Source organism: Scyliorhinus torazame, chromosome 6, assembly GCF_047496885.1.
Source record: "Scyliorhinus torazame isolate Kashiwa2021f chromosome 6, sScyTor2.1, whole genome shotgun sequence".
Classification (NCBI taxonomy): Eukaryota; Metazoa; Chordata; class Chondrichthyes; order Carcharhiniformes; family Scyliorhinidae; genus Scyliorhinus; species Scyliorhinus torazame.
This window is the reverse complement of record NC_092712.1, coordinates 62,135,187-62,161,821: the sequence shown is the minus strand read 5'-3', so window position 1 is coordinate 62,161,821 and position 26,635 is coordinate 62,135,187. Positions and strand designations below refer to the sequence as shown.

Sequence of the window (26,635 nt, the reverse complement as noted above, 5' to 3'; positions counted from 1 at the left end):
CCTTAATAATAGATTCCAGCAAATTCCCAGTAGCTTTCTGTCTTCCCAATTTGTTGAATAGAGCAGTCACATTCACTATTTTCCAACCTGATGAGACCTTCCAGAATCTAGAGAACTCTGGAAAATTAAAACCAATGCATCTACTATCTCAGAAGCAACTTCTTTTAAGGCTTCAGCAGGGAGCTGGGAACCTATCAATTTTTGTTCTAATAATTCATTCAGCACCCTTCCCCTGGTTATTGTAATTGCTTTGAGTTCCTCCCTCCCCTTCACCTCCTGATTCCCAATTATTTCTGGGATGTTATCTGTATCCTCTACAATGAAAACAGACATAAATATTTTCAATTTATCGCCATTTCCTTATCTTTCATATTAATTCCTCATTCTCACTCTCTAGGAGGCCTTACTTAATCATTTCCTTTTCAAATACCTGTATAAACTTTGTGTTTATATTTCTAGTTAGCTTTCTCTCGTATTGTAATTCCTCCCTCCTTATTAATCTTAACCATTTTTTGCTTTTCTTTATTATACTCTGTCCATTGATATGACCCATCACTCACCTTTGCGAAATTACACGCTTTTTCTTTCAATTCAATTTGATACTGCCTTTAACTTCATTACTGAGCCATGAATGGTGCCAAATGACATCGGCTAAATAATTTTACTATTAATGGAACTCACAAGTATACTCACAGATATTCTGTACTCGGATAAAATAACCAGTTGTCTTTCCATATAAATGAAACGTTGTTATCTCGAAAATCCCTAAAGTGAAAATAAATACGTAAAATATTACAGCCCAGACCAAACATACTGAATAAAGGTGTTTTGAAGAATTTACTGGCTTAGGTCACAAATCTCAAAGTTATCTTTTCACAAAGCTATTCTACTCCTTATAAAACATGCCTTACTGGGTTCCCTCACACTCCGTGTTGGAGTAATTCTACAGCATGTGCATGACATCACTGCCAAGTTCTCCACCCAGAAGCAAGCCTTACTGACAGACTTGCCCTCCAGTCAGCTGGGGAAGTCCAGAGGGACACCTCACACAGAGCCAAGTCTCAAGAGTTCCACGGTCTCAGTGTCCGGGGGAGGGGGAGGAATATTGGAGAGCTGGTGGGTGGGGAGATTGGAAGGGTCAACAGCAATGCCTATCCTAACTTTCTTTCTTGTACTTGGCCTATTTACTTTAATGCACAATTCCTTTAAATGCCATACATACAGTATCTTGAAAAGGGCCAATAAGTGGACAGTTTGATGCTGCCAGGTTGCCATGCAGCTGTACACATGCGCAGCTTAGATAGAATGTTTGTCAGTAGTGAGAAAGGGTTGTTTAATCATGGCGAAAATTGGTTAGACAGGCATTATGGTTGGAGACAGGCTGGGCTCAGCAACCCCCATGGAGGCTGGACACAGCCTCCTCGCCAATAAGGCACTCTACGAGAGAATGCCACAAGCCATCGGTGGATACATATCCTGCAATCAGAACGGGGAGGTCTCACCCTCCACTCTGTTCCACTTTTAACAGTGAGTCCAGTCCAGGATTTCATACCAGCTCCTTTAGGATTTTTGTCTTGACAGCAATGCAAACTGCTCACAATTGCTTCAGCTCTCAATTCCCATACTGTATGAAAACGGCGATTCATGTACCTCTAAAATCTGCTGTTCCACTTTAAATTCGGCATGACCACATTGACTCTAAACAACTTTTACAGGTGCGCCACAGAAAGCATCCTATCTGACTGCATCACAGCCTGGTATGGCAATTGCTCGGCCCAAGACTGCAAGAAACTTCACAGAGTCGTGAACACAGCCCAGTCCATCACACAAACCTGCCTCCCATCCACTGACTCTATCTACACCCCCGCTGCCTTGGGAAAGCAGGCAGCATAATCAAAGACCCCCCCACCTGGCATACTCATTCTTCCAACTTCTTCCATCGGGCAGAAGATACAAAAGTCTGAGAACGCGCACGAACAGATTCAAAAACAGCTTCTTCCCTGCTGTTACTAAACTCCTAAACGACCCTCTTATGGAGTGATCTGTTCCATACTACACTCCTGTATACTTCGCCGCTGCAGGTGTCGAGATATTTACATTGCGTACCTTGTGTTGCCCTATTACGTATTTTCTTTTCATGCACTAAATTATCTGTTTGAGCTGCTCGCAGAAAAATACTTTTCATTGTATCTTGGTACATGTGACAATAAACAAATCCAATCCAATCTAGTTACTGCAATTGTCTCTTTAACTCTAAACTTTTTCCCAAATATTTGTACTAAAACGGGGAAGGTGATCGAAGATTATATGGGGTTTAATCGTAATGGGGAGGCTTCACAGTCAGTGGTATGATAAGCGCTGTAGGTGTTAGTGAGGGGTGATGTTATTTTGTTTCAGGTGGATAGGAAGGTGAGGGTGGAATGGCATCAGTTGATAGAGGTGATTTTGGAAGTGGTTGGGAGGTATGCGGAGGACCCGGATCTGGGTCTTTTAGTGAGGAGAAAGGAATTATAGGTGAGGCTTGATCTTCTGTCTATGGGGAAGGTGGTTCGGCAGCTGAGAAGGACAAGGGGGGTCATTTATGAGCATGGGGAGAAGGCCAGACGCATGTTGGCGGGTCAGCTCCACAGACAAGCAGCGGCGAGGAAGATAGGTCGGGTCAGAGATGGGACAGGTAGGGGCAGCACGGTGGTGCAGTGGGTTAGCCCCGCTGCCTCACGGTGCTGAGGTCCCAGGTTTGATTCTGGCTCTGGGCACTGTCCGTGTGGAGTTTGCACATTATGCCCGTGTTTGCATGGGTTTCGCCCCCACAACCCAAAGATGTGCAGGATAGATGGATTGGCCACACTAAATTGCCCCTTAATTGGAAAAAACGAATTGGGTACTCTAAATTTTATTTTTAAAAAAGAGATGGGAAGGGTGAGCTGGTGGTGCCGCCAGAACAGTTGAACAAGGATTTTGAAGTGTTTTATAGGGGCCTGTATAGGTCTGATACGCCGGATATGTGGGAGTTTTTGGGGTGGTTGGAGTGTTCGCAGGTAGGAGAGGGCAAGATTGGAGGAAGTCAGTAGGAGTGGAAGGAGTGCAAGTAGCGATTGGGAAGATGCAGACAGGTAAGGCATTGGGCCCGGACAGTTTTCCCTTGGAATCTTATAAAACATTTAACGATAAGTTGGCACACTGTTGGTAGAAATGTTTGAGGACGCAATGGTTAGGGGGGGGGGGGGGCCGTGCCGAAAACGATGGGTCAGGCATCCATTTAGTTGTTGCTTAAAAAGGATAACGAGCCGGTGGAGTGTGGGTCATTTCGGCCCATATCTCTGTTGGATGTGGATGCTGGCAAAGGTGTTGGCGTTGAGGTTGGAGGAGTGCCTTATAAAGGTGATTAGGAAGGATCAGACGGGGTTTGTTAGGGTAGGCAGTTGCCATCGAATGTGCGGCGACTGCTGAATGTGGTGCTTTTTCCAGCAGAAGGAAGAAAGTTGGAGGTGGTGGTGGTATTGGATGCAGAGAAGGCGTTGATCGGGTGGAGTGGAGCTATCCATTTGCAGTGTTGGAGAAGTTGGGATTGAGCCCAGGTTTGTGGCCTGGGTGAAATTGTTGTAAAACGATCCAGTGGGCGAATGTGCGAACAAATTATATGAATTCAGGGTACATTCTGCTGTGGGGAACAAGGCAGGGATGCCCCATGTTCCCCCTTGTTTGTGCTGGTGACAGGGCCCTTGGCCATTGCGCCAAGATGCAAAGATTTATGTAAGGTTGGAGTAGGGGGGGGGGGGGGGGGGGGGGGGGGGGGGTTGGCACAGGGCGTCCCTGTACGCATATGATCTGGTGTTACATATTTCAGACCCAAGCTCTTCGATGGGGGACATAATGGGTCTGCTTAAGAGATTTGGGGCGTTTTCAGGATACAAGTCTAATTTGAGGTAGAAGCAAGTATTTTGTGGTGTCTTCTCCAGGGGTGGGGGGGGGGGGGGGTTTGCCGTTTCGGGTGCCAACAACCAATTTCAGTTATTCGGGGGTGCAGGTGGCCCGGGATTGGGTGCAGTTCATAAGCTGAACTTTACAAGTCTGGTTGGGAGGGTGAAAGCGGACTTATTGAGGTGGGACAGTCTTCCCCTGTCACTGGCAGGTTGGGTGCAGGCAGGTAAGATGAATATTTTGCTGTGGTTTTTATTCTTATTTCAGTGCCTGCCAGTCTTTTTGCTGAAGTCTTTTTTTAAGGGGGTGGACAGGTTGGTTTTGTCATTTGTTTGGACAGGGAAGGTAGCCAGGATAAGGAAGGTGGTACTTCAGAGGGCCAGCAGTTGTGGGGGGGGGGGGGGGCACACATACATGGGGAGAACATGCAGACTCTGCACAGACAGTGACCCAAGCAGGAATCGGACCCAGGACCCTAGCGGTGTGAAGCAACATTGCTAACCAGTGGTGCCATGCCACCCTGGTGAGGATGGAGGCGCATTCTTGCAGAGGTTTTGCTTACGTTTGCCCCAGGGAAGTATTCGGGAATACCTGTGATGACTGCCACACTGAAGATTTGAAGGCAGTTTCAGCAGCACTTTAGGTTGAGAGCAGGGTCGAGGCTGATGCTGAGCCGGGGAGGGTGGTTGCGAGATTTCGGAGATGGGAAGAAAGAGGAGTGAAGGTGATGAAGGATTTATTTTTGGTTCGCAAGCTTGGAGAGATTGAGGGGGAAGTTTGGATTTCCACGCATGTGGGGGTTTTGGTATATGCAGGTGCGGAACTTTGCTAAAAAGGTTTTTCCGACCTTTCTGATAGCGCATGGCTCCTTGTTGTTGAAGGACGTACTGTCGGCAATGGGTTGGAGGATGGGGTCATCTCGGCGATTTATAGGAGAATTTTGGAGAAGGAGAAGGTACCTAAGGCGGGTGTTAGGCCAAGTGGGAGGAGAAGTTGGGGATGGCACTGGAGGAGGGGCTGTAGTGTGATGTGCTGAGGAGGGTAAATGCATCAACCTCGTGCACGAGGCTGGGGTTAATACAGTTGAAGGTAGTGAATAGGGCGCATTTGATGAAGTCAAGGATAAGCTGGTTGTTTGAGGGGGTAGAGGATACTTGAGAACGGTGTGGGAGGGGCCCCGTCTAATCATTTGCTCTGTTCCTGTCCAAATTTGGGGGTTGTTTTTCAGCACCATGTCGGCAATCCTGCATGTGGATTTGGATGCGGGTCTCCTGGGAGCCATATTCGGGGTGTCGGACCTGCTGGTGTTGCAGACGGGAGCCGGGCAGATGTTTTAGCCTTTGCCTGGTTGATCGTTCGCAGGCGGGTTGTGTTGGGATGGAAATCAGCTTCTCCAACCTGTGCCTCATCGAGGCTGGAGGATCTAACGAAGTGTTCCTACATGTTGATAAGGTGAAATTTGTCCTAAGAGGGAAAAATGGCCTTCTTCTGCACTTGAAATTCTATGTGGGCAGCACGGTAGCATAGTGGTTAGCACAGGTGCTTCACAGCTCCAGGTTCCTAGGTTCGATTCCCTGCTGGGTCACTGTCTGTGTGGAGTCTGCAGGTTCTCCTCGTGTCTGTGTGGGTTTCCTCCAGGTGCTCCGGTTTCCTCCCACAGTCCACATTTATCAGCAAATTTCAAGACCGCATTCATTGGTAAATAAAAGCTAAAATGGTTCCACCAATAATTCCTGAAGTGTACCATTTCCAACCCTTTGCAGTTCAGCACAGCTTCCATTAATCCTAACTCAATGTTGTTTACCTTGCATTTATACAGTGTCTTTAAGATAGATGTGTCCCAAAATGGAGGCATTAAAAAGGGGGTGAAAATGCTCGAGACTGGAATCAGAGAAGTGTGCAAGGGGGAGGCAGTGTTGAAGATCTGAAGAAAAATAGGGCGAGGTGAGAGACCATGAAAGGATTTGAAATGAAGGGTGAGAATTTTACAATGAAAGCATTTGGGAAGTAGGATCCAATCCAGCTCAGCAATCAAGATGTGGTGAGAGAGACTTGGTGCAAGTTAGAATAGAGGCAGCAGGACTTTGGATGAACTAAATCTATGGAGAATGCTGCTACATTTCCTCTTGCATCATGTAGCTGATTTTTTTTAAACAAGTCTTTTGTGAGATGTTTTATTAAACACCTTCTGCAAATTTGTATCCATATCATCAACTGCAATCCCTTCAGTGATCCTTTCAATCACATACTCCTTCAAATGACTATTAGATTTATCTTCAGAAAATGAAGCAGTCCATGGCTCTTTGCAGAAACACCTGGACAACAGCCAAGCTTGGACCGATAAGTAGCAAGTGACAGTCACACCACACAGGTTATTTCACATGGGGGGGAGGGGGGATTACTTCACATAGACTGCAGAAGTTCAAGAAAGTGGTCCATGATTACCTGATTAAGAACAAGTGCAGATGGACCATAAAATGCAGGTCTTGCCAGCAACACACACACACACATCCTGGGAATGGATGAATTTTTTAAAATGACTTGCTCTTAACAAATCTATGCTCATTGTCTTTGCTCAGCTTATGCACATCTACATGCTCACTAATTTTATCTCAATTATGGATTTGGTCTCGAGCCTCTCCTGGTCTGGACTCCGTCCACTCTTGAGGCCACCCCAATTCTCCTCCGAAACCATATGCCAGACTGCCAGGGGCTTAGCCATAGGTGGCCTTCTGCCACCTAATATTCCATTCATGATCACCAGGCAGCCGCACTTCATAACAGGTTTGACTGGGAAATGGATGGAGCCAATACATTCAGGGATGCTAGGGCTTTCCTCAATTGTTTAGCATTTTGACTGGCAAGTGAAAAATGTTTCCCCCTCTCCCTTAATCCGAATGGCTCCTCCTCAAAATTAAATCTCTCAATTCTGAATACAGTATTTTAACAGTGCTAGGGGAGGCAATGGTGTAGTGGTATTGTTGCGAAGTAATCCAGAGACCCCAGTTAATCCTCTGGGGATCTGGGTTCAAATCCCACCATGGTAGATGGTGAAATTTGAATTCAATAAAAATCTGGAATTACAAATCTGATGATAACCATGAAGCCATCACCGATTGTTGTAAAAAAAAAAAAACATCTGGTTTGCTAATGTCCTTCAGGGAAGGAAATCTGTCATCTTTACTTGGTCTGGCCTACATGTGACTCCAGACCCACAGCAATGTTCTCAGGGATAGGCAACAAATGCTGGCCCAACCAGTGACACTCACATCCCATGAATGGATAAAAATAATCATACAACAAGGAGAAAACTATTCTGAATGTATCAATCCAATGGCTATAGTCTGAACATTTCTGAATTTTTATTTCAGATATTATCCTTAGTGTTCTCTTGCATTATACAAACTATTTATATTTACTTGTCAGGATACTTTTCAAATATCAGGCTAATTTCAGTTGGAACAGAAATCCCAAAGTCACTTCATTTTAGCACACATATCCTCACATGATTTTTCCACAATTTTAGACGGTGCCAAAATAAACACGCACGAACACATGCCAATACTCCAGTAATGCTTCCTTAACTGCACTGTATGTGAAGTCATTTTTTTGTAAATGACTTTCATAACTGAAATTGAGAGAGACAAAGAGACACTGCCATAGCTAGTCACAAGTTGTGGATGGTTCAGAAAGTTAGACATTTGTCATGAGCAAGAATGAAATACAGCAAGACTGAATGTGCATGAGAACCAAGGTTGGCCATAGCCTATTGGAATATTGCAAAAAGGGAGTATGTGTCTCTGCTAAAGCCTCAGATAATAAAAGCTTCACAGAAACTTTCACACAAGGGTGCCAAGAGTTTCCAAATTGACGATGTGCTCTTTAATTGCCAAGACTGTACAAATAACAGCCCCAGTATAAGAAGCGATGTATGAGGGTCACAAGGCTCGAGGAAGCCTTGGCTTTATGGATGTGTCAAATCTACAACTTGGCAATATTACGATGGGTGTAAGTCAGTGATAGGTCGAGTACAATTCAATAAGAATACAATTCAATAATTTTGAATTGTACAAAAAGATGTAAGAAGGGGATTGAAATGGTCGAGAGGTACAAAAGACTTCAGCGAGAAATCAGGGAATTCAACAGATACTCAAGAGGACCAGGGATGCGGAAAGTGAGTGAGTATAAACATAGAGTCCTGCTTTTTAAAAAATTCATTCATGGGACGTGTCCGTTACCGGCTGGGCCAGCATTTATTACCCATTCCTAATTGCCCTTTAGGGGGGCAGTTAAGAGTCAATCACATTGCTGTGGGTCTGGAGTCACATGTAGGCCAGACCAGGTAAGGACGGCAGATTTCCTTCCCCAAAAGGACATTAGTGAACCAGATGGGTTTTTACAACAATCGACAATGGTTTCATGGTCATCATTAGACTTTTAATTCCAGATTTTTATTGAATTCAGATTTCACCATCTGCAGTGGATTTGAACACGGGTCCCCAGAGCATTACCCTGGGTTTCTGGTTTACTAGTCCAGTGGCTAATACCACTATGCCACCGCCTATGTGAGGCCATCTGTGTTTTTAAATTGAATTTGTATTGGTGGGGAAACTCTAACAAAAACAGAAATTGAACAGAAGAAAAGGGAACAAAAGGGGAAAAGAACAGGTAAACATAGCAAGGAACCAGAGCCTCCCGCTTTCTAAGAACACAAAAATAAACTGAGGTTTGGAAACCAAAACTTCTGGAAAACTGAAACTATTTAAAAGATATAAAAGAAAAAACCAGTCCAAGTTGGATAGCAATAGTTGATGCACTAGCACTACAAGCAAGCTGAAGGTGACAGAGTCCATATCTAGAAGCTTAGAATTCATTGTTACAGCTGTTTCCTTTACTGGAAGATGACATTGGTGCGTCAACCCCATCCAGAATGAGCTGAGCAGGTACTGCAGACGTGCTATTTGTGATGAAGGCCGTGCCCATGGAACTCGGGTTGTTTGTGCATTGCTGTCAGCTGGGGACCAGTAGCTCAGAGAAGGAGAGGAGCTGAAATGCCTCATGAGGAAAACAGCTGGAAGGACTCTGACTTGAGTGTGATCTCCAAAATCTGAGTGACAAAGATCTGTCTTAGATGTATCTACCAGTTAGTGCAATTTAGAGTTCACTTTGACCACAATTTTCCTGTTAATTCATATTAATACTGGATGTTAGAGGAGAGAACATTTAGTGTCTGCTCTGCTGAAACATGCAAAGTAAAAATTCTTCAGTTTTAAACTGCGGTATCTTGAGGCTTTAACAAATAACAGGGATTTTGTATTTCTTAAATTTATTTTAGTTACTGATCTATGCCAAGATGGTAACACTTGTGCTGAATAAAAATGTAATCACTGCCACCAATACTGGTCAACGTCAAATGATTGGCTATCAGGGATTATCAAAATCTAACAAAGGATTGGATAGGCAATATAGCACAGAAATAGGCCATTCGGCCCAAGCACTATCAACATCCTGGGGGTTATCAGTGACCAGAAACTGAACTGGACTAGCCATATAAATATTGTGGCTACAAGATGTCAGAAACTGGGAACTCTGCAGACAGCGACTCACCTCCTAACTCCCCAAAGCCTGTCAGGAGTACAATGGAATACTCTCTATTTGCCTGGGTTAGCACAGCTCCAACAACACTCAAGAAGCTCCACACCATCCAGGACAAAGCTGATTGGCACCCCTCCCACAAACATTCACTTCCTCCACCGCCACAAAGTAGCAGCAGTGTATACGATCTACAAGATGCACTGCAGTAACTCACCATGGCTCCTTAGAAACCACCTTCTATGCCTATGATCTCTAACACCTACAAGGACAAAGGTAGCAGATGCAGGAGAACACCACCACCTGCAACATCCCTTCCAAGACACGCACAACCTAACTTGGAACTATTATCATTGTTTCTCCACTGTCACTAGGTCAGAATTGTGGAACTCGCTTCCTGTGTGCACCTACACCATGTGGGCCACAGCATTTCAAGAAGACGATTCACAAATCACCTTCAGGAGCAATTAGGATGTGCAATAAATGCTGGCCTAGCCAGTTACACCCACATCCCATGAAAGAATAAAAACTCCACGTTGGAATTTATGATGTACAGGAGCCTCCGTCCATCTTTTCGCATCTAAATCGACTATTGTAACTATCATCATGGGAATGTCCCTTTAAGAAATGTTTGTCTTTTCAAATGGCTGCAGTGATGTCATTGTGTGGTGGAGCTGGACTGTGGCTCTAGTTTTTACTTTCGTTTTGAGCTGGAAGCTGTTTGGGGCTCTGAGTTTTACTTTCGGTTTAAGACAGTTGGAAGCTGGATTCAGACAAAATAAGGCTTCTCTGGTCTCTCTGCATGTTAAAGGTGTCTCCAGATCACTTGATAACTTCAAAGTAATACCTGTTTTCTGTAAGGAATTCAAACCTAATGATTTGTGAAAAAAAGGGTGTTTTGGTTTACGGATTGTCATGTGAGAGTACCCTTTAAGAAATGGGTGTTTAAGAAATGTACCTTTAAGAAATGGAGCTGCTCATGTTACTGGAGTGATGTCAGAGTGTGGGTGGAGCTGAGCTCCACTTCTGCTTGAGTTTCAGTTTGAGAAGAGCTTGGGTGTGTCTGTGTTTCAGGGATCTGCATCTGAAGTCTGCCATCCAAAGACTATCTTAATCATTTGGTGAATTCAGAATTATAAAGGATTTCAGCATTGAATGTAAACTCTAATGTGCTCCTGTTTAGAGGTTTGTTACGTTTTTGGATGTTAAAAGAACAGCATACAGATTACTTAGTGTTTTATTCTTTGGGGGTATATTTGAATTAATGGTTGCTAAGATATTCACGGTTTGTTTTAAAAAGGTTAACTTGAGTTCATAGAATAAACAAAATTATTTTGTTTTAATAACCACTGGTCCATTTCCTGCTGTACCATACCTGTAGAGTAAGCCGTGTGCTCCCCATACCACAATCTATTAAAAGTTGTGGGTCAGGTGAACTCTATGATACATTTTGGGATTCTCTAAACCCTGACCCATAACAGGATGTTGTTACTTCGTAAAAACAGTAAAGGGGAATTATTACGAGTTAAATATACAGTACTGTAGCTGTGTGAGGTTTTATGTTTGTAGTTGATAAAATGCTTACTGTGTGTGTTTATAAAATGTTAACTGAATTCGTAGAATAAACTTTGCTTTTGATTTAAAGTGCTCAAGGCCTTCTGTTCAATACAACCTGGAAAGAGCCCTTGTGCTCCTCATAACCAAAATCCATAAACAGTTGTAGGTCAGGTGAACTCCATGATATACTTTGATGTTGTCTAAACCCTGGCCCATAACAAACTGGGGGCTCGTCCAGGATAAAAGTCTATCTATTGGATTGGCTTAGTGAACTTAAAGACAGTAAGGGGTGAACATACTTGTGTTTGCTTTTCAGATGTGGTATTCCAGTTTAAGTAGGGGGGGTGTTGTTGACAATAGCTCTTTCAGAGGCTCAGAGCTTTTTGGGAGTGGAGAAGGTCACACGCAGTACCTTACGAACAGAGACTAAGAAAAGGCTTTTAGATTTGGCAAAAACATTGCAGTTAACATTACCTGACAACATATGAAAAGAGATAATTGCAGTGGTAGCTGAGCATTTAAAACTGCCTAAGACAGTCAGACTCATTGGAAATGGCAAGAATTCAGTCACAGATCAAGCAACTTGAACATGAAGAATTAAAGCAGCTTGAATACAAAATGAGGGATGAAGAAGGAATTGACCACGCAGAACAAAAAGGAGAGAGAAAGGGAGATACAGATTAGAGAAAAAGAGAAAAAGATAGAGAGAACAAAGAACAAAGAAAATTACAGCACAGGAACAGGCCCTTCAGCCCTCCCAGCCTGCGCCGATCCAGATCCTTTATCTAAACCTGTCGCCTATTTTCCAAGGATCTACTTCCCTCTGTTCCCCGCCCGTTCATATATCTGTCTAGATGCATCTTAAATGATGCTATCGTGCCCGCCTCTACCACCTCCGCTGGCAAAGTGTTCCAGGCACCCACCACCCTCTGCGTAAAAAACTTTCCATGCACATCTCCCTTAAACTTTCCCCCTCTCACCTTGAAATTGTGACCCCTTGTAATTGACACCCCCACTCTTGGAAAAAGCTTGTTGCTATCCACCCTGTCCGTACCTCTCAATTTTGTAGACCTCAATCAGGTCCCCCCCTCAACCTCCGTCTTTCCAACGAAAACAATCCTAATCTACTTAACCTTTCTTCATAGCTAGCACCCTCCATACCAGGCAACATCCTGGTGAACCTCCTCGCACCCTCTCTAAAGCATCCACATCCTTCTGGTAATGTGGCGACCAGAACTGCACGCAGTATTCCAAATGTGGCCTAACCAAAGTCCTACACAACTGTAACATGACCTGCCGACTCTTGTACTCAATACCCTGTCCGATGAAGGCAAGCATGCTGTATGCCTTCTTAACCACTCTATTGACCTGCGTTGCCACCTTCAGGGTACAATGGACCTGAACTCCCAGATCTCTCTGTACATAAATTTTCGCCAGGATTCTTCCATTGACCGTATAGTCCGCTCTTGAATTGGATCTTCCAAAATGCATCACCTCGCATTTGCCTGGATTGAACTCCATCTGCCATTTCTCTGCCCAACTCTCCAATCTATCTATATTTTGCTGTAGTCTCTGACAGTCCTCCTCACTATCTGCAACTCCACCAACCTTAGTATCATCTGCAAACTTGCTAATCCGACCACCTATACCTTCGTCCAGATCATTTATGTATATCACAAACAACAATGTTCCGAGCACAGATCCCTGTGGAACACCATTAGTCACCCTTCTCCATTTTGAGACGCTCCCTTCCACCACTACTCTCTGTATCCTGTTGTCCAGCCAGTTCTTTATCCATCTAGCTAGTACACCCGGAACCCCATACGACTTCACTTTTTCCATCAACCTGCCATGGGAAACTTTATCAAACGCCTTACTGAAGTCCATGAAATGACATCTACAGCCCTTCCCTCATCAATTAACTTTGTCACTTCCTCAAAGAATTCTATTAGGTTTGTAAGACATGATCTTCCCTGCACAAAACCATGCTGCCTATCACTGATAAGTCTATTTTCTTCCAAATGTGAATAGATCCTATCCCTCAGTATCTTCTCCAACAGTTTGCCTACCACGGACGTCAAGCTCACAGGTCTATAATTCCCTGGATTATCCCTGCTACCCTTCTTAAACAAAGGGACAACATTAGCAATTCTCCGGGACCTCACCCGTGCTCAAGGATGCTGCAAAGATATCTGTTAAGGCCCCAGCTACTTAGTCCTTCGCTTCCCTCAGTAACCTGGGATAGATCCCATCTGGACCTGGGGACTTGTCCACCTTAATGCCTTTTAGAATACCCAAAACTTCCCCCTTCCTTATGCCGACTTGACCTAGAGTATTTAAACATCCAACCCTAACCTCCACATCCGTCATGTCCCTCTCCTTGGCGAATACCGATGCAAAGTACTCATTAAGAATCTCACCCATTTCATCTGAATCCACCCATAAATTCCCTCTTTTGTCTTTGAGTGGGCCAATCCTTTCTCTAGTTACCCTCTTGCTCCTTATATACGAATAAAAGGCTTTGGGATTTTCCTTAACCCTGTTAGCCAAAGATATTTCATGACCCCTTTTAGCCCTCTTTATTGCGCGTTTGAGATTTGTCCTACTTTCCCGATATTCCTCCAAAGCTTCATCAGTTTTAAGTCGCCTAGATCTTATGTATGCTTCCTTTTTCATCTTAGCTAGTCTCACAATTCCACCAGTCATCCATGGTTTCCTAATCTTGCCATTTCTATCCCTCATTTTCACAAGGACATGTCTGTCCTGCACTCTAATCAACCTTTCCTTCAAATGTGGATTTACCCTGAAACAGCTGCTCCCAATCAACATTCCCTAGCTCCTGCCGAATTTTGTTATACTTGGCCTTTCCCCATTTTAGCACTCTTCCTTTCAGACCACTCTCGTCTTTGTTCAGGAGTATTCTAAAATTTACGGAATTGTGATCGCTATTCCCAAAGTATTCACCGACTGAAACTTCAACCACCTGGCCGGGGTCATTCCCCAATACCAGGTCCAGTATTGCCCCTTCCCGAGTTGGACTATTATCATACTGCTCTAAAACACTCTCCTGGATGCTCCTTACAAATTCTGCTCCATCTACGCCTCCAACACTACATGAGTCCCAATCAATGTTAGGGAAGTTAAAATCTCCCATCACGCCCACCCTATTGCTCTTACATTTTTCTATAATCTGTCTACATATTTGTACCTCTACTTCACGCTCGCTTTTGGGAGGCCTGTAGTAAAGTCCCAACAATTTTACTGCACCCTTCCTATTTCTTAGCTCTACCCATTTTGCTTCAGTGCTCGAATCCTACAAAGTGCCCTCCTTAATCACAGCTGTGATATCATCTCTGACCAGTAATGCAACTCTTCCACCCCTTTTACCTCCCTCTCTATCCCTCCTGAAGCATCTATACCCTGGGCTATTTAGTTGCCTATCTTGCCCTTCCCTCAACCAAGTCTCAGTAATACCAATATCATATTCCCAGGTACTAATCCAAGCCTCAAGTTCATCTGCCTTACCTGCTACACTTCTCGCATTAAAACAAATGCACCTCAGGTCACCTGTCCCTTTGCATTCATTATCTCTTCCCCGTCTACTCTTCCCCTTAGTCACAATGAGTTTATTATCTAGTACCTTACTGGCTTTAGTTGCTGCCTCTTTACTGACCTATAACTTCCTAAACTGGTTCCCATCCCCCTGCCACATTTGTTTAAAACCTCCCCAACAGTGTTAGCAAAAGCACCCCCTAGGACATTGGTTCCAGTCCTGCCCAGGTGTAGACCATCCGATTTGTAACGGTCCCACCACTTCCAGAACCGGTTCCAATGTCTCAAAAATCTGAACCCCTCCCTGTTGCACCATCTCTCAAGCCACATATTCATTCTGACTATTCTTGAATTTCTACTCTGACTGTCTCGTGGGACTGGTAGTAATCCTGAGATTACTACCTTTGAGGTCCTACTTTTTAAAACTTATCTCCTAACTCCCTAAATTCTGATTGTAGGACCTCATCCCATTTTTTACCTATATCGTTGTTGCCTATATGCACCACGACAACTGGCTGTTCACCCTCCCCCTTCAGCCGATCTGAGACATCCCTGACCCGTGCACCCGGGAGGCAACATACCATTCGGGAGTCTCGTTTCCGACCACAGAAACGCCTGTCTACTCCCCTTACGATTGAATCCCCTCTGACTATAGCCCTGACAGTCTTTTTCCCGCCCTTGTGTAGCAGAGCCAGCCACGGTGCCATGAGCCTGGCTACTGCTGCTTTCCCCGGTGAGTCATCTCCCCCAACAGTATCCAAAGCGGTATACCAGTTTTGGAGGGAGATGACCACAGGGGACACCTGCACTGCCTTCCTGCTCTTTCTCTGCCTTATGGTCACCCATTCCCTGTCTCCCTCACCAATCCTAATCTGCGGTGTGACCAACTCACTGAACGTGCTATCCACGACCTCCTCAGCATCGCGGATGCTCCAAAGTGAGTCCATCCGCAGCTCCAGAGCCGTCATGCGGTCTAACAGGAGCTGCAGCTGGACACACTTCCCGCACATGAAGGAGTCAGGGGCATCGGCTGCGTCCCTGAACTCCCACATTGAGCACGAGAAGCATAACATGGGTAAAGAAAATGAGAGAGAAGGGAAAAGAGAGAGATTTTGAACTTTAGAAAATGGCCATGAAACATGACAGTCAGTTAAAATTGGCGGATGCAAGGAGAAACGTACAGTTTGAGGATAGTGATGAGGATAGTGAGTGTTGGGGGACATTTTCTGATACTTGACTGCGGTATAAATTATAGCTGGCTCTGTAACTATATTTTTGCTCCTATATTACTTTTGAATAGTTCTGCTGAGACAAAAGGTACTCATTGGAAGAGCGGCATAGTCGAAGGCTTGGTGGGGATCTATTTAAATATCTCCAAGCATTGCCAAGGTGTGATGAGAAGGATGTGGAAGCCTTTTTCATTTCATTTGAGAAGGTAGCGAAACAAATGAAATGGCCACAGGATATGTGGGTATTACTGATTCAAACAAAGTTGGTAGGTAGAGCCAGTGAACTGTTTGCATCACTATCAGAGGAGGTATTTGGGATGTATGAGGAGGTGAAAAAAATCCATCTTAGGTGCATATGAACAGTGCCTGAAGCCTACAGACACAGGTTTAGGAATTTAAGGAAAGAACTTGGTCAAACGTACATGGAGTTTGAAAGGATCAAACAGAGTAATTTTGATAGGTGGATAAGAGCTTTGAAAATAGAGAAAATGTATGAACCTCTTGGAGAAATTATACTTTGAGGAGTTTAAAAATTCAATTCCCGATGTAGTGAGAACTCATGTGGAAGAGCAGAGGGTTAAAACTGCGAGATTGGCAGCAGAAATGGCAGATGATTATGAATTAGTTCAGTGTTTTTCAAACTTTCATTCCGGGGAACCATTTTTACCAACTGGCCAACCTTCGCGACCACGCCGGCCGACCTTCGCGACCCACGCCAACCAACCTTCGCGACCCACCATTTTCTCTTACCTTGTTTGCTGCTGACAAAATGAGGAATCGCAATTGCGCCCAAACCACGTGATGGCAACTTTCGGGGCCATGACCTGCTCTCTGCCTCCCTCAGACAGGAAGATTACACAGAATTTTTTTTAAATCTTCTGCGTCTCCGATTGTGCAAATTTACGGTCTTCAGCCACAGCAGCAGGCTTTTATATTCAATTTTTATTTATTTGTAAATTGTAACAATGTTTTTTTTTCTATTTGAAATGTTTTATTTTCCATCTTTGTTAATAAAACTGAAAAGTTTAAGATCTTGGTCTCTCCTTCTTGCCTTTGTACAGGGCCAACAGAGATACGTTGGCTACTTTCACCACCTTGAAACGGACACCAGGAATATCACCAACAGCATGACCCTTACGACCAAAACCAGCCACTAGAACTTCATCATTTTCCTCAATGAAATTCAAGCAACCATCATTTGGAACAAAAGCTGTGATTTTTTTGCCATTCTTAATAAGCTGGACTCGAACACACTTTCTGATGGCCGAATTGGGCTGCTTAGCCTCAACGCCAACTTTTTCCAAGACTATTCCTTTGGCATGGGAGGCACCACCAAATGGGTTGGCCTTCAAGGCAGTCCCCAAGTGGGCCTTCTTGTATTGCTTATCATGCCATTTCTGATCACGCCGAAGGTTACGCAACTTTCTGGCAGTACGAAGACCACGACATTTACCCATGATCACAGACTCGGCCTCACAGCAAAAAGGAAATTGTAACAATGTTGTAGCACAGCATGTTTTAATCAAAGAGACCAAAGCCCATGTCATCGTCAGACTCTTCAGATTCTTCCCGTTTCTTCTCTACCTTATTCTCTTCAGCAGCAACAGGGGTAGCGGTGGACACAACTGCTGCAGCAGCTGGGGCACTGCTACTAGCACCGACGTTGCAGATCAGATTATTGATGTCAATATTAGCCAATGTCTTGGCAAACAGACTGGGCCAGAAAGGCTCAATGGACACACCAGCTGTTTAATCAGGTCTTCGGTGACAGTGACCTCGTCGTTGAGCAGGATGAGCGCATTGCAGATACAGGCGAGTTCTGAGGTGGAGGCCATACACTGGATCTTTGCGGGTAGGTCCAATGGTGCCAGTCGCCAGGGGGAAACTCGGCCTTAGCTTCGTTCAGAAAAACCGAGCACTTCCGAACCAGGCAGAGCGAGCAGCAGCCGGCTTTTAACTATGCCGGCTGCGAGCGGCCTTTTTACCATATAACAAAAATGCGTCCGAACTGCGCATGCGTGCCCGCTCATCGGTGAGCACCGATGAACAGGCACGCACACACAGTGCGGCCGCATTTTTTTAATATATGGTAAAAAGGCTGCTCGCAGCCGACAGTTAAAAGCTGGCTGCTGCAGCTGTTCCGATTGCGCAAATTCGCACGCGAGCGCCACGATGGACGGCTCCGCGACCCTCCCGACACACGCCCACGACTCACCCATGGGTCGCACCCCCGACTTTGAAGATCACTGAATTAGTTCATAAATCAAAGTTTGGTTTCTGACATCAGCTTCCGCCTGTGAGGGATAGAAACTGGGGAAAAGAGAAATATTCAAGTGGTAAAAGGTAAAGGGAATCTGATGGGAGATAATAAGGAGAGTGTACCTCAGATTAAAAAAGAAATCCATCTGCGTTACTGCCTCAATGTCTTTCCACTGTATGGCAGTCTCCTGACTGTACCCTCTGCCAATCAGATAGGATTGAGGTTGCTCATCGTCCTTGCTGATGATAATCCTTTATTCGTTCATGGGATGTGGGCATCGCAGGCTGGGCCAGCATTATTGTTGTGGGTCTGGAGCACATGAAGGCCAGACCACACAAGGATGATAGATTTTGTTCCCTAAAGGACATGAGTGAAGCAGATGGATTTTTACGACAATCAACAAGGGCTTCATCGTCATCTTTAGACTTCTAATTCAAGATTTTTTTAAAATTCAAATTTCAACATCTTGTGGGATTCGAACCCTCGTCCCCAGAGCATTTTCCTGGGTCTCTGGCTTACTAATCCAGTGACAATACAACTACGCCACTGCCTCCCTCTCGGTCTTTAATCCAGACCTTGCCATCCTTTTGTAGTTGAAGCAAATATTTGGTGCAGTGCTTTTTATTCTAGATGGAAGCCTGCTTCGGTCTGTAAAACTGCTCTCTTGCTTGTATGTTCTGACAATTCTTGGTTTCCAACGCTGATGTCAGCCTTTTTGTCAAGATTGGAGGTTGTGTGCGGAATTTCCTGCCCAGAGGTTCGGATAAGGCCAGGCCTCATTCTAATAGGTAGGTTAGCAGTGATACAGAAAAGTCCTCATTCTTTTTTAAGAAGACAAGAGACAGTGCAGACCTCTCTTTCAACCTCCCGATTTGACTGTGGATATCTCGTGTAGCTGGAATGGTGGTAGAAGTTGGATATGGTGGCGAAGTGTGCAAAGTACTCATTTGAAAATTGTGGGCCATTATCAGACACAATCTTTTGCAGCATGTCGTGACTCGCAAATTCTCTTTCAATGCCTTAACTACTGCCTCTGTGTTAGTCGTAGGTAGTTGCCACCTCAAAAGTAATCGCGTACTATCAGGAATAATTTGCTGTTGAAGACAAATAGGTCAATGTACAGCCTCTCCCAGCCTTGTTGGGAATGATGTGGGATAAGGTTCTCTTCTTGTTCCCACCTTTGCAGTGCACACACTTGACAGGTTGCTACGGTGTCTTCAGTTGTCTTGGAAATGCCTGGCCACGAGACAGTGGATTGGGCTTGTGCCCTGCACTTGGTGATGCCCAGGCGGTCTTGGGTCTATTGTTTGAAGGATCTCCGGTCGAAGGGAGATTGGGGTGACTAGCTGCTCATTGCAGACCAGGAGCTCATCTATTACCATAGTGTTTTTCTTTTTGGGATCAAGCTTTCATGATAGCACCACTTGGTCTCTGTTATGGCTACCCCTATTGGAAGTAACGATGGATGCAGACATACTCCTCATCACACATTTGTTTGTGATAAATCTGTTGCAGTTTACTCCATCAACATTCAAGAAAACATTTTTTAAATGAACAGTTAAACAGTTGTAACAAAAAAATTAGAATAGGTCTTTGAGCTTAATTAAAAGTTTCGAAGTAGATAAGAAAGTAAGCAAAATCCATGCACATAGCTCAAATGCCACTTATTAAAATTAACACTCAGTGGCTTACAGATTTATTCAAAGTCCTTGGGAGAGAAGTCAGTCTGAGAAACACATCTCCTTTCCTCAGAAACCAGAGCAATACTCTAAAGGGGAAACAAAAAACAACAGACACAGGGCAGGGCAGAAAAACTAAACTAAAAAAAAAGACCCAGCACCTGCAATGAGTAACATCACAGTCTGCTTAGCTGTTGACCCCCTTAATCACAGCTTCAGCAGGCATGTTCCCAAAAGGGAACAAAGTCCCTGAATGAGCGCGTTTAGCCATGTGTTTCCGGCTCCGATCCCCTTGGATACCCCTACGAGTGCCGTTCCACCAGTTTGTGAGTGGGTGGGGGCTGCCATCCGGGGGTATGTGAAACACAACGATACGGGGGAAATTACAGCCACCGAGGTCGGAGGTGATGGGGTTGAATTCCAAAGCTACAGGAACCTCAGGAATCTGCACATTTGAGTAAGGCTTACTGCCTTTGCTAAATTTGCAGGTTTGCTAAAATGTGATCCTGCCTGTGGGCAGGATTCACTGATCAATGTCTCGCGTGATTGCGTTAAATCTCACGAGGAATTGCGAGTTAGGTAGATCCCGGGACCAGGTAAGGGCGGCAGAGGACTAAAAGGACATTAGTGAACCGGATGGGTTTTTACAACAATTGACAACTTTTAATTCCAGAGCATTACCCCGGATCTCTAGATTAGTAGTCCAGTGACAGTAACACTAGGCCACTGCCTCTCCTAGCCATGTCAAGGATTTTGCTACTTCTTAGGTTAAAATAAATATCCGGTGATTTTAGCAGACAACTCATTGATTCCTTGTTTAACAATAATTTTGTCTGCACCGGGGGTAAAGCAAAACGTTAACTTGTTCAGCTTCTCATTGAGCAAAGCTTGGACCAGTTGAGCCGAGATCGGGGATGGTGTCAGCGGTGGCGACGAGCTGAAGGTGTTTATGGGGCACATGGGGGTGAGGAAGGGGAGGGGGACCCGCGGAGGTTTGGGAGACTGAGAGCGAAGGAGCTTTTGTACTTTTCTCATGTACTCCCGGATTGATTTCTTTCCGGTGGACATGGCGTTGCTGGTGGGGGTGGTCGATTCGGGGTATTCGGCGATTGCGGTTTCAGACCACGGGCCATTTTGCGAGTGGACTGTTGGGGGGGGGGGAGCATCCTCAGTGGAGGCTAGAAATATGTGGGATTGTTGCCAGATGAGGTGGTGTGCGAGCAGGTGAGGACTGACATCTGGGGTTATGTGGAACACGACAATACGGGGAAAGTTACAGCCACCATGCTGTGGGAGGCACTCAAGGCGGTGGTTAGGGGGCAGGGTATACAAGTTTGTGTATTTTGATTCTGCCGCACAGGGAAAAGGTGGAACAAGCACAGATGGCAAGATTGGTGGAAGAGATTTTGAGGGTCGATAGGAGGTACTCGGAGGCGTGTTGAAGGAGAGGTGGAGGCTCAAGATGGGGTTTAGGCTGGTGTCTATCGGGAACACAGTAGCGCACTTGCAGAGGGCCAATGTACGAGTATGGGGAGAAGGAGAGTAGGATGCTGGCCCACCAACTTGAGGACCTGGTAGAGGCACTGGGGGTCCTCACTGGGTTGAGGGAGGTGATGGGGATATGGGGGCGATGCAAAAGGCTAGGTGGAGGGGGTAGCTCCCCCTACACTATCGCAGGCATCTATTTCCTTGAAACAAGAAAGAGAAGAATCCGGAGCAGTGTGGGTCCGACCGTCCAATATCGTTGCTAAATGTGAATGCCGAGCTGCTGGCGAAGGTGCTGGCCTCGCAAATCGAGGAGCGTGTCCCAGGGGCGATAGGCGAGGATCAAACGGGATTTGTGAAGGGAAGGCAGTTGTTGGCAAATGTAAGGAGGTTGGATATCATGATTATGATGCCCCCGGAGTGGCAGGAGGTGGAGGTGGCAGTGGCAATGGATGCAGAGAAGACTTTCAACCGGGTGGATTGGGAATATCTGTGGGAGATGTTGGGATGGTTTGGGTCCGGTTGCTTTACAAGGCGCCGGTAGTGAGCGTGCGGCACACCGGGTGAGCTCGGGATATTTCGGGTCGCACCGTGGGACAAGTGCCCGTTCTCCCCGTTGCTGTTTGCCTTAGCAATAGAGCTATTGGCAATGGTGCTTAGAGTGCCGAGGGGTTGGAAAGGGATTGTGCAGGGGAGGAAAGAGTCGAGTATGATGTTTTGCTGTATGCGCGCGACTCGACCCACTGGGGGCATCAGCAGAATTATGGGGATTTTGGAGGACTTTGGACGTTTTCCGGATACAAGCTAAACACTGGGAAGAGTGTTCCCGTTTGAGGTTAGAGGGCAGGAGAGGAGGTTGGCGGAGCTGCTGTTCAAGGTGGTGGGGGCGAGTTTCAGGTTGTTGGGCACCCAGTGGCGCAGGTTTGGGAACAGCTACAGAAGTTGAATTTGGCTCAGTTGGTGGAGCAGATGAGGGCGGATTTTAAGAGGTGGATGTGCTTCCATTGTCGTTGGCGGAACGGGTACAGACAGTGAAAATGACGGTGCTGCCAAGGCTCTTGTTTGTGTATCAGAACCTCCCGATCTTCATTCCAAAATAAAACATGTTGATCTCGGGGTTTGTGTTGCTGGGGAAGACAGCAAGGGTACAGTGGGTGTTTTTGGAATGGGGCGTGGGGGCGCGGAGCTGGCATTGCCGAATATAATGAATTATTACTGGGCAGCTAACATGGCTATAGACAGGAAATGGGTAGTGGGAGAGGGGTCGCTATGGGGGCGGCTTCTTGCAGGGGAATGGATTCAGGGGCATTATTGATGGCGCCTCTGCCGATTTTGTGAGCCCAATGGTAATAATAATAATCTTTATTAGTGTCACAAGTAGGCTTACATTAACACGGCAATGAAGTTACTGCGAAAATCCCCTAGTCGCCACACTTCAAATTCAGAATATCCAAATTACCGGACAGCACGTCTTTCAGGACTTGTGGGAGGAAATCGAGGAACCCCAGGCAGACACTGGGAGAACATGCAGACTCCGCACAGACAGTGACCCAAGCCGGGAATCGAACCTGGGACTCTGGCACTGTGAAGTAACAGTGCTAACCACTGTGCAACCGTGGTGTCGGTCTTGAGTATAGGGGCAGTGGAGGCAGCATCTGAAATTGGATGGTGCCTCGGTTTGGGCACCGATTTGTGATAACCATAGGATTGCACCGAGGGGGCTGGATGCAAGGTTACGGGGGTGGAAGCAAGCGGGGATTGAGCGGTTTGGGGATCTGTTCGTAGGGAGCAGTTTTGCGAGCTTAGAGGACCTGGAGGAAGAATATGCGCTGCTCAGCAGGAATGGGTTCAGATGCTTAAGGTCTGGGCCTTTGTGAAGAGGCAGGTGCCGTCTTCTCCTGGGTTGCCGCCTTCGGGGCTGCAGGATATGTTGTCGAGGGAGGAGGTGGGGGGGGGGGGGGGGGAAGGTGTCTGAGGTTTCTAAGGAGCTGATGGACTGGGAGGGAGCCCCAATAGGAGATGTTAAACGAAAATGGAGGAGGCCAGGACGTGGGAAGAGGTCTTGCGGAGGGTGAATGCGTCCTCATTGTGGGCAAGGCTCAACCTTATTCAATTTAAAATAGTTCACAGAACGTATATGAGTAGATTCTTTGATGGAGTAGAGGTTAGGTGTGGACGGTGCGCGGGGAGGCCTGCAAACCATTTCCACATGTTTTGGGCATGTCCGAAACTGAAGGGGTCCTAGCAGGGGTTTGCGGACGTAATATCCGAGGTGTTGGGGGTAAATGTGGTCCCAATTCCAGAGGTAGCAATATTTGAGGTTTCGAAAGACCCAGTTGTTCAGGGGGCGAGAGAGGTCGATGTCTTGGCCTTTGCCTCCCTGACAACCCTGGGTGGAGGGACTCGGAGCCACCGAAAGCTGGGGTGTGGGTGAGTGACCTGGCGGAATTCCTAAGGTTCGAAAAGATTAAGTTAGTCTTTTGTTCAATTATTACAAGTACCCAATTATTTTTCCAATTAGAGGCAATTTAGCAAGGCCAATCCACCTAACCTGCACATCTTTTTGTGTTGTCAGAGTGAAACCCACGCAGACACGGGGGGGGGGGGGGGATGTGCAAACTCCACACGGACATTGGCCCGGGGCCAGGATCAAACCTGGGTCCTCAGCGCCGTAGGCAGCAGTGCTAACCACTGCGCCACCGTGCCACCCAAGATTAAATTAGGAGAGGGTCAGTTGATGGGTTCTCCTGGAGGTGGAAGCCGTTCATCAACTTCTCGAAGGAGGATTGAGGTGTCAGCAGGGGGTGCTGTTTATTTATTATGCTGTCAACGTTTGCTTTTGCTCTTATTTATGTGTTTGTTGTTTATATAAATGCCTTAATAAAAAAAAAAAACATTTTAAACGTGTTCAGCTTCTGTCTTTTTATCCAGGTCTGAAGCAATTATGAATCTAAGTAATCTTTTTCTCAAAGGTCCCCAATTACATGATTGATCTGGACCTTGGATAAGCCTAAACTGATCATATGTTGGATTTTTGACCCACAGGTTAAAAAAAAAAATCAAGTCTAGGTTCAGTTTTTATGAAGTTCATGAAATTGAAAATGATTCCACCGCTCATTTGAAGACAAGGGTTCACCCAGTCCTGCTAGTCTGCCAGGCTTCTGTTACAATAGCACTCGCGCTAAATCCCCCCCAAAAATTTAAACACTGGTTGCTTGGATCAACTGGCTGCAGACTTCTAATTTTCAGCATTAGGGTCACAAAAATGTCAAATCCTGACCTTTGCTGGTCTTCAAATCCGATTCCTTAGTTGCAATCCTTCCAAATTAATTTTCTTCCCCTTTTTGGAGCAAGCTTGGACACTAAGGAGCTGGCTCAGGAATCTGGCTTTCCCAACAAGGGTTTCAAAAATTACTTTCTGACCACTGAGCTATTTGAAAGTTTATCAGGACATGCTTTCCTGAAATTTCAAAGTTTTAGCTCACCCCTGCAAGGTCTGCTGACTGTGTTCTGGGAACCATTCCAGACACCCAAGAAATCCCATGGAGCCTTCTCACTGCAGCAAGGAGCCTCAAACTTCTGCCTTCAACTTCCGTGACTTTCTTTGGAGCTATTCCGTGGCGATTTTCTTCTGCGCATCTGCTTCTCGAGTTTTTCTTCAGGTCTGAATGCTTCTTCAAATTTTTCTTTAGTCTTGCAGGATTTCAGTTTCTCTTTGCATTTTTTCAGAGTTTGGTGGGGTTTTTTTACATTCCCTGCCACCATGTTGTGGAGTGTTGGATACCTTTCATTAGGTCTTAATGAAGTCTTCATAGACCCAAGCAAGTTAACTAAATGTGTTCATTAACTTCAAGAACTACGTACATACAAACAGAAAAAGTTTCAATCCAGGAGCTGGCTCAATGATTGCTTGTGCGCATGATCCAACACTAGAATGACCCCCATGGGGCAGATCAGGTGTTAGCTTACATAGTGTGTAGGCAATAGGGTACTCAGTCCCATGTTCACCCTATAGGTTACATTACAGTCCAAGTCAATCCAGATCTCTGTGGTGGAGCAAGAAAAAGTAAACGTTTATAAGCAACTTGTGCACTGCAAGTCCCACAACTAAATGTGGTAAGTAGTTCATCTATAGGTCAGGCAGCAACTGCAAAGAGAAATAGAGTTAACGTTTAAAGTCAATAACTGATGATGAACGATCATCTACCCAAAACCTTACCTCAGTTTCAACTCCAAAGATGCTGCCTGATTTGCTTAGTAGGTTTAGTATTTTATCTTTAAAATTTCCAGCATCTGCAGTTTTTTGCTTTCGTAACAGTAATTCATCTATTTTTGATACTTTGTTTGCGGGAGGATTGTTTACCAGGGCACATGATGGACTCTAGTATTCTTCAATTAGTGCTTTAAGATCTGAATACCTACGGCATATAAAGGAAGCCCAGGAGTTTATCACTCTGCACCCTCGTTGTAAACAATATGCATTTTGAAAGGGATCTAAAAGCATAGAATTTCTACAGTGCAGAGGGAGGCCATTTGGCCGTTAAGGCCGCACCAACCTTCTGAAAAAGCACCCTACAGAGGCCCACTTCCCCGCCCTACCCCTGTAACACCACCTAACCTACACATCCTTGGATACTAAGGGGCAATTTAGCATGGCCAATCCACCTAACCGGCACGTCTTTGGACTGTGGGAGGAAACCGAAGTACCTGGAGGAAACCCATGCAGATACATGGAGAAAGTGCAAACTCCACACAGTCACCCAAGGCCGGAATTGAACCCAGGTCCCTTGAGCTGCGAGGCAGCGATGCCACTGTACAGCGAGGAAAGTAATGTTGAAGAATAAATTGTGAATTATCATGGGTGAAAAGACTACCGATTTGTTTTTCTTCCTCTATCTCACCTATACCAATAAAGATTCATGAAGTATTATAGATATAAAGCAAAGATTCAATATTGTTGCAGGAAAATTCCCACATTAGGTGACAGCTTTGCTGTGACGGAAAACAGTAATATCGCAGAACCACAGACACAATTGTACAGCGCAGTTTGAAACCATATAGTCCATCTTACCACCAGTAAAAATTTTAGAATCATATTTCAGAACACATAAGAAGCAACCTGCAATTATTGTGCTTGATAAGCATTCATCTTTGAAAGGAAAACAGTATTAGACCAATGGTGTGTGTTTTGTGCAGCTGTGAAATAATGAACACGATAAATGAAAGGAAAGGTGCAAAGTACTCGGCTTTATTTGAGAAAATTAGAAATTTCAAATAAAAACGGTTAAAAAGAAATCACAGTTTAAACATATATAAAACCCTGGTTTGGCGTCAACTAGAATAGTGTGTCCACTGGGCAC

At 45.3% G+C, this 26,635-nt stretch overlaps 2 protein-coding genes across 8 annotated transcripts in view; both read right to left on the bottom strand.

Annotated features, from left to right (window-relative positions):
* The window catches only part of LOC140424818 (uncharacterized), a 223,961-nt gene that overhangs the window by 169,368 nt on the left and 27,958 nt on the right, over nt 1–26,635 (bottom strand). For 4 of the 7 annotated variants that reach the window (XM_072508275.1, XM_072508279.1, XM_072508276.1 and 1 more), the window contains exon 2: nt 694–765. The exons of the other annotated variants lie outside the window; for them this stretch is intronic. In XM_072508275.1, coding sequence (XP_072364376.1) covers nt 694–765 — 72 coding nt within the window. The remainder of the gene's footprint in view (nt 1–693; nt 766–26,635) is intronic. 7 annotated transcript variants of the gene reach the window in all.
* Nucleotides 16,820–17,335, bottom strand: LOC140424817 (small ribosomal subunit protein uS12). Its single transcript, XM_072508274.1, has one exon. The coding sequence runs from the start codon at nt 17,306–17,308 to the stop codon at nt 16,877–16,879; it is 432 nt and encodes a 143-aa protein (XP_072364375.1). The 5' UTR covers nt 17,309–17,335; the 3' UTR covers nt 16,820–16,876.